Source organism: Chiloscyllium punctatum, chromosome 21, assembly GCF_047496795.1.
Source record: "Chiloscyllium punctatum isolate Juve2018m chromosome 21, sChiPun1.3, whole genome shotgun sequence".
Classification (NCBI taxonomy): domain Eukaryota; kingdom Metazoa; phylum Chordata; class Chondrichthyes; order Orectolobiformes; family Hemiscylliidae; genus Chiloscyllium; species Chiloscyllium punctatum.
Window position 1 is genome coordinate 10,075,065 of NC_092759.1, and position 12,255 is coordinate 10,087,319.

Sequence of the window (12,255 nt, forward strand, 5' to 3'; positions counted from 1 at the left end):
CTCTGTAACCCCCTCCAGCCCCTACACCCCTCCCTATCTCTGTAACCCCCTCCAGCCCCTACACCCCTTCCCTATCTCTGTAACCCCCTCCAGCCACTACACCCCCTCCCTATCTCTGTAACCCCCTACACCCCCTCCCTATCTCTGTAACCCTCCTCCAGCCCCTACACCCCCTCCCTATCTCTGTAACCCCCCTCCAGCCCCTACACCCCCTCCCTATCTCTGTAACCCCCTCCAGCCCCTACACCCCCTCCCTATCTCTGTAACCCCCTCCAGCCCCTACACCCCCTCCCTATCTCTGTAACCCCCTCCAGCCCCTACACCCCTCCCTATCTCTGTAACCCCCTCCAGCCCCTACACCCCTCCCTATCTCTGTAACCCCCTCCAGCCCCTACACCCCCTCCCTATCTCTGTAACCCCCTCCAGCCCCTACACCCCCTCCCTATCTCTGTAACTCCATTCGCCACTATTTTTTTCTATGTTCTGTGTATTCCTCCAATTCTGACCTCTCATTGAATCCCTGACTCCCTTGTTCGTTCCACCTCTGACGGTCATATTTTGGGGAATTCCCTCCCTAAATCTCTCCTCCTTGTTCTGTCTTTCCCAGTGACCTGCTCTCCTCCTCTCTCTCCAATATGATGCAGCTTAAAACTGAGCTGGGTGACCCAGCTCTTGGTCAGTGGTCACCGGTATCTGCTCAAGTGGCTCAGTGTCAAATTTAGCCCTACTTCACTCAGCTTAGCGTGTTTGGTCACCACTAAAGGCTCTACAGAAATGCAGTTTACGCTCGTCCTATCTTGTCCCTTTGCAAAAGCCACCTGCATGAATCTTTGATCAGGGAACGCTGTGGGTTTCCTGTTCATCCAGATCCTCACCGTGATCTCCACTGAGGTCCATCGGGATGTTCCCCAGTACATTGTCTTCCCCTGGTTTATGAGGAATGTCATGGCCCGGACAATCTCTGTCGGAAGATGGAAAATTGCAGAGTGAGCATCTCATGTCTCCAGTGCTCCAAACCACCCTCTGCCATCCCTGCACTGACTGTGGTCGACAGGAGGAGAATTCCCAATCCCAATCCCTGCACAACTAGTAGACAGGGGGAGAATTCCCAATCCCAATCCCTGCACTGACTGTGGTCGACAGGGGGAGAATTCCCAATCCCAATCCCTGCACTGACTGTGGTCGACAGGGGGAGAATTCCCAATCCCAATCCCTGCACTGACTGTGGTCGACAGGGGGAGAATTCCCAATCCCAATCCCTGCACTGACTGTGGTCGACAGGGGGAGAATTCCCAATCCCAATCCCTGCACTGACTGTGGTCGACAGGGGGAGAATTCCCAATCCCAACCCCTGCACTGACTGTGGTTGACAGGGGGGGGTAATTCCCAATCCCAATCCCTGCACTGACTGTGGTCGAAGGAGGGGGAATTCCCAATCCCAATCCCTGCACTGACTGTGGTCGACAGGGGGAGAATTCCCAATCCCAATCCCTGCACTGACTGTGGTCGACAGGGGGAGAATTCCCAATCCCAACCCCTGCACTGACTGTGGTTGACAGGGGGGGGTAATTCCCAATCCCAATCCCTGCACAACTGTGGTCGACACAGGGAAAATTCCCAATCCCAATCCCTGCACTGACTTTGGTTGACAGGGGATAATTCCGAATCCTAATTCCTGCACCGTCTGTGGTCGGCACAGGGGGAGAATTCCCAATCCCAATCCCCTGCACTGACTGTGGATGACAGAAGGAGAATTCCCAATCCCAATCCCTGCACCGACTGAGCTTGACAGGGGGAGAATTCCCAATCCCACAGCAGTGACCATAAAGAGAACAGAGTTCCTCCAAGACCGAAAACTTCAGGTGGAATAGCTTCTTCCAGAGAGTGGTGTTGCTGTTCGAACCCACAGGGAGAGGCAAGCAGCCTCAACTTCTCCAAAAGGGAATGAGCTCAAAGGGACAGGATGGATATTTCCCTTCTCTCGTTTCAGATGGAGATGAGGAGGGATTTCATTTCTTCCTCTGAGCGTCTCTGTCTGCGGCACTCTCTTCCCCAGTCCACAGCGAGCGCTTGCTCCTTGAATATTTCTAAGTCTGATGTTCGATTTTTGGTCAGCGAGGGAGTCAGAGGTCACTTGGTGGTGATGCTGGGGTGCGTGGATAGGCAACAAAATGGGGCTGAGTCTACATACACCCGAGGGGCCGAATGGCCTTTCCCTAACTCCTATGTTTGCATGTTTTAACGATATGTCTGAAGGCTGAGGGGAGGCCGAGGGGAGGGGAACAGTGTGCAGTGTTAAACACCAGCACAACTCAGGATGGGCTGAATGGCCACCCTGCGTATCCCGTATCACTGTATGAAATGTCACCTTATTTACGGTATCCCTCCTGGTCGTCTCTCCTCAGCAAGCGTGCTGATATTTTTTTTGACTATAATGTGCTTCGAGGCCCTCAGCTACTGTCGTAGAGTCTAACCCTCAGTCGAATTGCTTTAGAATGAGATGGATGTCAAGGTGAGACATCTGAGGCCTATCCCCTCGGTCACATAGCAGGAGGTGGTGGTATAATCAGTGTTACTCATCAATTAATCCATTGGCCCACGAGGGCAGAGATTCAAAACCCACCATAACAGCTTCAAATAATAAACAAAAACCTGTCGCATTTGGTTCTAGTCCCAGTGACAGGAACCACAGCAATGGAGAGATCCACCCAGTTCCCAAATATCTTTTAAGGAAAGGAATCTGCCCTCCTTACCTGTCCTGGCCCACACGCACTCTAGAAAGGAGGCCATTTGGCCCCTCAGGTCTCCTCCACAATGTTGCGACCGACCTTTGACCTCTGTGCTGGGAGGGACATCGCTGGTCGGGTAATAGAAGGGCCGAGGCTCCCCCCGTCAGAGGTGCAGACAGTGGGGAGTCGCTTGAGGCTATATGGTGGTTTGTTAAAAACCCAGCCCCTGATGAACTAACCCGGGGTGGGGACGAAGATGACCCTGATGCCAAAACCGACACACATGCTTTGACCTTAAAGGCATTGAGGGTTATGGGAATGCAGCGTTGAGAGAGAGGATCCAGCATTCATCTTGCTCGTGTTTCTAGTTTCTATACATCAGACCTTTCATCCACCTCATCCTGGTGTCGGGACTCCTTCAGGAGAGCGAGCCGAATGATAGGAACGAGGAGGCCATCCAGCCCCTTGAGCCTGCCTCGCCATTTCATACAATCATGGTTAATCTCATCTTCACCTCAACTCCACTTCCCTCCCTGTTCCTGATAGCCCGTTACCAGTTACAAATCTGACCATGTTTTCTTGAAATGTATTCCATGTCCCAGCATCCATGCACCCTGGGATAGCGAATTCCACGGATTCATGTCATTGAGAGGAGTAAGCAAGTACGTTCGCCTCACCTGGATTGAAATCTGCCGCCCCTTCTCGTTCTAGATTGCCATGTATGAGCAAGGATGCTCTCTCAATCCCCTTTCATGTCTTATATCCCTCAATCACATCTCCTCGCACTCCCCAAACTCCAGAGTTTCGGTCTAAACTGGTTTTCATAAGTCAAACCTCTCATCTCTGGAATCAGGCTAGCGAAAACCTCCTCTACAAGACAACTATATCGTTGCTGAATTAAGGAGGTCAAAACTGAACCCAGATCCAGATGCCCTTGTACCGTTGCAACATCACTGACTTCCCTCCATCTCTATTCCTTCAGCAATAAATACCAAAGTTCCATTTGCCTTCCTCCTAAACCAGCTTTCTATGGTTCATTCATAAGACCATAAGACGTAGGAGTGGAAGTGAGGCCATTCGGCCCGTCGAGTCCAGTCCGCCATTTAGTCATGGCCGATGGGCGTTTCAACCCCACTTACCCAAACTGTCCCCGTAGCCCTTAATTCCTTGTGAGGTCAAGAATTGATCAATCTCTGCCTTGAAGACATTTAACGTCCCGGCTTCCACTGCGCTTGGTGGCAGTGAATTCCACAGGCCCACCACTCTCTGGCTGAAGAAATGGCTCCTCGTTTCCTTTCTAAATTGACCCCCTCTAATTCTAAGGCTGTGCCCATGGTGGGTTCTAGTAACCCCACTTGGCAGAAACAAATTCCCAGCGTCCACCCTTTCTAAGCCATGCATTATCTTGTGTCATGTATGAGGATACCCAGGTCCCTCTTCAATGGAGCACTCTGAAGTTTCTCTCTGGTTAAGTCTGCTTCAGTAACACCATTGCCGATATTTGGCTGTTTTATGCCTCATGTGGTAGTGGGGAGAAGCAAGCGAGCAGATCAAAACTACTCTCGCCAATCCCCCTGCTAGATGCTCCTCTCTCTCATGACCAACAATAATGGGCTACAAACACAGAGAACTCTGGAGAAACTCGACAGGTCTCGTACAGAGAGAAACAGAGTGAATGTTTCGAATCCAGTCAGACTCATCAGAACTGAAAGGTGCTGGGAAATGATGTCATCAAAATGGAGGTCAGAGATCATGCTCTGAGGTGGCTACTACATCACCCCCCTATTCCCCGGGTATGTGTTGTCAGAGTAGACCAATATTTTCTTTTACACTCCTATTCTTAACATCTATCTTACATCTCTATCACTTCTTTACTACTATTTGCACCTTTTCACTTCTAACCTTAACATCTATCTTACATCTATATCATCTCTTAACCACTATTTGACCTTTTCACTCCAAACCTTAACACCTATTTTACAACTCTATCATTTCTTTACTACTATTTGCACCTTTTCACTCCTAAAGTTAACACCTGTTTTACACCTCTATCATTTCTTTACCATGATTTGCACCTTTTCACTCCTAAAATTAACACCTATTTGACATCTAATGGGTGTCCTTGATAAGTATGTACCAGTCAGGCAGGGAGTAAAGGGTCGTGTGAGGGAGCCGTGGTTTAACAAGGAATTGGAATCCCTTGTGAAAGGGAAGAGGGCGGCCTATGTAAAGATGAGGCGTGAAGGTTCAGTTGGGGCGATTGAGAGTTATAAGGTAGCCTGGAAGGATCTAAAGAGAGAGCTAAGAGCAGCGAGAAGGGGACATGAAAAGTCCTTAGTTGGTAGGATTAGGGAAAACCCTAAGGCTTTCTATAGGTATGTCAGGAATAAAAGGATGACTAGGGTAGGTATCGGTCCAGTCGAGGATAGTAGTGGGAAGTTGTGTGTGGAGGCGGAGGAGATTGGAGAGAATCTAAATCAATACTTTTCGTCAGTATTCACTCAGGAACAGGACACTGTTGCTGATGTGAATATTGAGTCACAAGTGATTAGAATGGATGGCCTCGAGGTACGTAGGGAAGAGGTCTGGGGAATACTGGAAAGGATGAAAATAGATAAGTCCCCTGGGCCTGATGGCATTTATCCTAGGATCCTCTGGGAAGCTAGGGAGGAGATAGCGGAGCCATTAGCCTTGATTTTTATGTCATCGTTGTCTACGGGAATAGTGCCAGAAGACTGGAGGATAGCGAATGTGGTCGCCTCGTTCAAGAAGGGGAGCAGGGATAGCCCAAGTAACTATAGGCCAGTGAGTCTCACTTCTGTTGTGGGCAAAGTCTTGGAGAGAATTGTAAGGGATAGGATTTATGAACATCTGGATAGGAACAATGTGATCAAGGATAGTCAGCATGGTTTTGTGAAGGGCAGGTCGTGCCTCACAAACCTTATTGAATTCTTTGAGAAGGTGACCAAGGAAGTGGACGAGGGTAAAGCAGTAGATGTGGTGTATATGGATTTTAGCAAGGCGTTCGATAAGGTACCCCATGGCAGGCTAATGCAAAAACGACGGAGGTATGGCATTGAGGGTGCATTAGAGGTTTGGATTAGGAATTGGCTGGCTGGAAGGAGACAGAGGGTAGTAGTTGATGGTATAGGTTCATCTTGGAGTGCAGTTACTAGCGGTGTTCCACAAGGATCTGTTTTGGGACCATTGCTGTTTGTCATTTTTATAAATGACCTGGAGGAGGGGCTTGAAGGTTGGATGAGCAAGTTTGCGGATGATACGAAAGTTGGTGGAGTTGTTGACAGTGAAGAAGGATGTGGCAGGTTACAGTGGGATATAGATAAGTAGCAGAGCTGGGCAGAAAGGTGGCAAATGGAGTTCAATGTAGCTAAGTGTGAAGTCATTCACTTTGGTAGGAGTAACAAGAAGATGGGTTACTGGGCTAATGGTAGGCTACTTGGTAGTGTGGATGAGCAGAGGGATCTTGGTGTCCATGTACACAGATCTCTGAAAGTTGCCACCCCGGTAAATAGTGCAGTGAAGAAGGCATATGGTGTACTGGGCTTTATTGGTAGAGGAATTGAGTTCCGGAGTCCTGAGGTCATGTTGCAGTTGTATAAGACTCTGGTGCGGCCGCATCTGGAGTATTGTGTGCAGTTTTGGTCGCCATACTATAGGAAGGATGTGGAGGCACTGGAACGGGTGCAGAAGAGGTTTACCAGGATGTTGCCTGGTATGGTAGGAAGATCCTATGAGGAAAGGCTGAGGCACTTGGGGTTGTTTTCATTGGAGAAAAGAAGGTTTAGGGGTGACTTGATAGAGGTGTACAAGATGATTAGGGGGTTAGATAGGGTTGACCATGAGAACCTTTTTCGCGTATGGAGTCAGCTTTTACTAGGGGACACAGCTTTAAATTAAGGGGTGGTAGGTATAGGACAGATGTTAGGGGTAGATTCTTTACTCAGCGGGTTGTGAGTTCATGGAATGCCCTGCCAGTATCAATGGTGGAATGTCCCTCTTTATGGTCATTCAAGCGGGCATTGGATAGACATATGGAGGTTATTGGGCTAGTGTAGGTTAGGTAGGCTTCAGTCGGTGCAACATCGAGGGCCGAAGGGCCTGTACTGTGCTGTATTTTTCTATGTTTCTATGTTCTATCTCTATCACTTCTTTACCACGATTTGCAATCTTGTATTTGATTTTGGGCAGTCTCGCCAGCTGACGTACTTGCTGTTCCCTTTCTGTCAACAGCAGAAAAGCTAGCACTTTCCAACCCCTTTAAGTTCTGATGAAGATCTCGTGGGATCCGAAACAATAACATGGCCCTGCTGAATTTCACGAGCACTTCCTGTTTTAATTTCAGATTTGCAGTATCTCCAGCCTTTTGCTCTCGTTAAAGTGAAACTCTTCATCTGGTGACAGATACCTTCCACAAAGAAAACCCTCAAACGTGGGCTGTAATGACCTGTCAACAGAAAGCAGGTTTTAGAGAATTAATGGATAACGTCAGAACAACATGGAACTCCATGCATAACGGAGAACTGTGAGGCAATAAACATGCAGAATGGGTGTGGAAATGGTTCATTACTTTCAGTATCATTCACTTTGAGGTCGGGTGCTTTGGTAAGAGGAATAATGGAGTGTTGTGTAACCTCCTCAGATTTATATAAAGTTAAGGAGATCTGGAGTGGGGAGGACGCTAGAAATTCAAAACTCATTAAACCTACAACAATGCAAACACTTGCAGAAGGCTTAAGTGGAACAAGATGTGAGTGTGGGAAAAATAGACATTTGTACATTTGTGGTCTCAGAGTCAACTGTGGTTCAGTGGCTGTATAACTCACTGTGGCTGGACACTCTCCAGTTACTGAGTTCCAAGCTTAAGATCCTTACTGGAAGTTGAGGCTGGAAATCTGAGCTGTCGTCTCGAGGTTTAATGAATTTATCAAGGGTGTCTCACAGACCCGGACACACATGCTTGCAGATATGTCCTTCTGCTCAATGCACACATGTATATATGGACATGCCTCAAACACACACACACACACGCGCGCACATACACACACACGTGCGCGCACACACGCGCATGCGCACATGCACACACACACACACGTGCGCGCACAGGCACACACGCATACGTACACACACCCACACACACAAGAGCATGCACACACACACACACACACACACACATGCACACGTGCACACATACACACACACGCAAGCACACACACAAATGTGCACGCAGACACACACATACACACACACATACACACACATACGCGCACACATGCACGTGCGCACACGGAAACAGACCCTTCGATCCAACTTATCCATGCTGACCAAATATCCTAATTTGACGAAGTCCCATTTGCCATCACTTGGCCCACATCCCTCCAAACCCTTCCTATTCATATACCCCTCCAGATGCCTTTTAAATGTTGTAATTGTACCAGCCTCCACCACATCCTCTGGCAGCTCATTCCCTTTACACATCATCCGATCATGTACACATGCTCACAGATGAGCATCACAACTCCATAAGTCAGGGGAGCAGATTTAGGCCATTTGGCCCATCGAATCTGTTCCACCATTTGATCATGGCTGACAGGTTTTTCAACCCCATCCTGCTGCCTTTTCCCTGTAACCCTTGACCCCCTCACTAATCAAAACCTATCAATCTCTGTCTTAAATACACTCAATGACTTGGCCTCCACAGTCTTCTTCAGCAACAGATTCCACAGGTCTGGCTGAAGAAATTCCTCCTCATTTCATTTCTAAAGGATCATCCCTTCACTCTGAGGCTGTGCCCTCCGGGCCTAGTCTCTTCTACTCCTGAAACAGCATCTCCATGTCAACTGCATCTGGGCCTCTCAGTATTCTAGAAGTTTCAACGAAGTCCCCCCTCATCCTTCTCAACTCCGTCGAGTACAGACCCAGACTCCTCAACCACACCTCAATGTGACAAGCACATCATCCCTGGGATCATTGTTGTAAACCTTATCTGGACCCACACCAATGTCAACACATCCTTCCTGAAATACAGAGCCCAAAACCGCTCACAATATACCAAATGCCATCTGATCACTGGATCTGCTTTGTCTAACTTTCTCGCTACCTCCCCAATGAATTCTGATAGATTTAGAGTCCCGGAGACATACAGCACAGAAACAGACCCCCAACTCGTCCATACCAACCAAGTTTCCCAAACTAGACGAGTTCCATTTGCCAGCATTTGGCCCACCTCCCTGTAATACACACTTATTCAAATATACCTGTCCAAATATCTTTTAAATGTTGTAACTCTACCTGCGTCTACCACTTCCTCTGGAGGTTCATTCCACCCATGAACCACTCTGCGTCAAAACGTTGCCCACCTTCCCCACCCCTCCTCCCCCTGCCATGTCACTTTTAAATCTTTCACCTCTCACCTTGACACTAAGTCCCCTAGTCACAACTTCTATACTCAATGGACTAGATAACAAAGGTCTGTCCGACATGACCTCCCCTTGACAAAGCCAACCTATCTTTACGAACTATCCTTAATAATCGACTCTCAAATCTTACTAACTATTGAGGTCAGGCTACCTTGTGGCTCCAAGAGCAGGTCAGAGGCTGGGAATCCTGCAGCGAGTAACTCCCCTCCTGACTCCCCAAAGTCTGTCCACCATCTACAAGGCACAGGTCAGGAGGGTGAGGGAATACTCCCCACTTGCCCTGGGTGGGGGCAGCTCCCACAACACTCAAGAAGCTCGATACCATCCAGGACAAAGCAGCCCCCTTGATTGGCACCGCATTCACAATCATCCATTCCCTCCCCACCGACGCTCAGTAGCAGCAGCGTATAATACCAACAAGATGCCCTGGAGAAATGCCCCAAAGATCCTCAGACAGCACATTCCAAACTCATGACCACTTCTTTTGAGAAGGACAAGGGCAGCAGATACATAGGAACATCACCACCTTCAAGTTCCCCTCCAAGCCCCTCACCATCCTGACGCCACTGTTTCTTCAGTGTCACAGGGTCTGCACACGGACTGCAGTGGTTCAGGAAGGCAGCTCACTACTACCTTCTCAAGGGGCAACTTATGGATTGGGTAATAAATGCTGGGCCCAGCCAGCGATGCCCACATTCCCATGAACGCATGATTAGAAAACCTTTATTCAATTGTAATACCATCACATCTGATTCCAGCTTCTCCTTCTGAGATTGCAGGGTGAATCTTTTACAGCCACTGCCACTGAGGGGTTCCATCACCTTAAGCTCCCTGTTCAAGTCTGCCTCATTACACATCATCAAATCGAGAATTGACTGTTCCCAGTGGGCTCTACAACAAGCTGCTTCACTCGTGCATATACACACTCTCTCACACATACACCTATACACATACGCGCACACTCAGACACACACGATATACACATACACATACACACACTCAGACACACACACATACACATACAGACACACTCAGGCACACACACATACACATATGCACATACTTACTCACACATGTACACAAACACATACACACTCACTCTCTCACAAATATATACACATATGCACACATATGCATATACACACACACTCACTGTCTCACACACACAATATACACACTCACTCTCACCCTCACACATACACATACACACACACACTCAGACACACACAGATATACACATTCACTGTATCTCACACTCACATACACATACACACACACACTCTCACAAACATACACTCACACGTTTACACACACATACATACGCACATATGCATACACACACACACTCAGATATATATGTATATATACACACACGCACAATCAAATACTCACACTCACACACACACACTCAGATGCATTTAGACAGACACACAGATGGAGTAGTTCAGTGCTAGGGTGGGAGGGAGCCTCCATTCTCTCAGTCTATAAGGGGGGGAGCTAATATGTCTGTACATACCCTCTGATGGAACAGTCACATCAGGCCTGTTCACAAAGACAATGTCGACATATTCAAGCTGTAACCGGTCAAGTGAACCCCTGAGTCCTGAACATAAGAATACATCATTGAATAAGATAAACACAGAGAATAGATTAACAGAGCACACCCGAGAGTTTACTCAGTATTCATCACAGTACAAACAGAGGATAACAGGGAATGATCCACTCCGATCTGTGTGTGTGTGTGTGAGTGAGAGAAAGAGTGTGTGTGTGAGAGAGAGAAAGAGTGTGTGTGTGTGTGTGAGAGAGTGTGTGTGTGTGAGAGAGTGTGTGTGTGTGAGAGAAAGAGTGTGTGTGTGAGAGAGAGAAAGAGAGTGTGTGTCTGTGAGAGTGTGTGTGTGAGAGAGAAAGAGAGTGTGTGTCTGTGAGAGTGTGTGTGTGTGTGAGAGAGAAAGAGAGTGTGTGTGTGTGAGAGTGTGTGTGTGTGTGTGTGTGAGAGAGAAAGAGAGTGTGGATGTGAGAGTGAGAGAGAGAGTGTGTGTGAGTGTGAGAGAGAGTGTGTGTGAGTGTGAGAGAGAGTGTGTGTGTGAGAGAGAGAGAGAGAGCGAGAGAGAGAGAGTGTGAGAGTGTATGTGTGAGAGAGAGAGTCCTGTCAGGTTAATGTCAGGTCCTGGACAATGGGACCTTGATCAGTTGGAGAGTAGCTGATGTTGCTCTTCTGTTCAAGTAGGGAAATGGGATAATCCAGAAAAGTATAGACCAATGAGTCTCACATTGGTGGTTGGAAAGCTATTGGAGAGAATTCTAAAGGATGGGATTTACACGCATTTGGAAAAGCATGCCCTAATTAGGGTCAGTCAGCGTGGCTTTGTGCGGGGTAGGTCATGTCTTACTAACTTGATTGAATTTTTCGAGGTTGTGATGAAGGTGATTGATGAGGGTAGAGCAGTGGATGTTGTCTATGTGGATTTTAGTGAGGCTTTCGACAGGGTAGCTCATGGTTGGCCCATCCAGAAGATGCATAGGATCCACCATGACTTGGTCACATGGATTCAGAATCGGCTTACCCATAGAAGGCCGAGGGTGGAAAGGTGTTTATCTGGCTGGAGGCCCATGACTAGTGGTGTCCCGCAGGGAACCGTACTGGGGACCTCTGCTCTTTGTGATGTACACAAATGACTTGGATGAAAATATAGATGGGTGGGTTAGTAGGTTTTGCAGATGACACAAAGATCGGTGGAGTTGGAGATGGTGCAGAGGGTTGGCAAAGGATACAGTGGGATATAGATCAGCTGTGGACATGGGCAGAGAGATGGCCCATGGAATTTGATCTGGGTAAGTGTGAGGTGCTGCACTTTGGGTGATCAACTGTTAAGGAAAATTATACAGTTAGTGGCAGGACCCTGAACAGCATTGATGGGCAGAGGGATCTTGGGGTTCAAGGCCATAGCTCCCTGAAGGTGGCCACACAAGAAGATAGGGTCGTAAATACAGTGTCAGACATGCTTGTCTTTATTGATTGGGGAATTGAGAACAAGAGTCAGGATGTCATGTTGCAGTTTTACAAGCCACACTTCAGAGTATAGTGTGCA

At 48.0% G+C, this 12,255-nt stretch overlaps 1 protein-coding gene across 1 annotated transcript in view; it reads right to left on the minus strand.

Moving 5' to 3' along the window:
* The window catches only part of LOC140492446 (voltage-gated potassium channel subunit beta-2-like), a 73,690-nt gene that overhangs the window by 35,640 nt on the left and 25,795 nt on the right, over nt 1-12,255 (minus strand). The window contains exons 8-10 of the mRNA XM_072591336.1: nt 10,683-10,769; nt 7,156-7,194; nt 876-961 (exon numbers count right to left, since the gene is read on the minus strand). Coding sequence (XP_072447437.1) covers nt 876-961; nt 7,156-7,194; nt 10,683-10,769 — 212 coding nt within the window. The remainder of the gene's footprint in view (nt 1-875; nt 962-7,155; nt 7,195-10,682; nt 10,770-12,255) is intronic.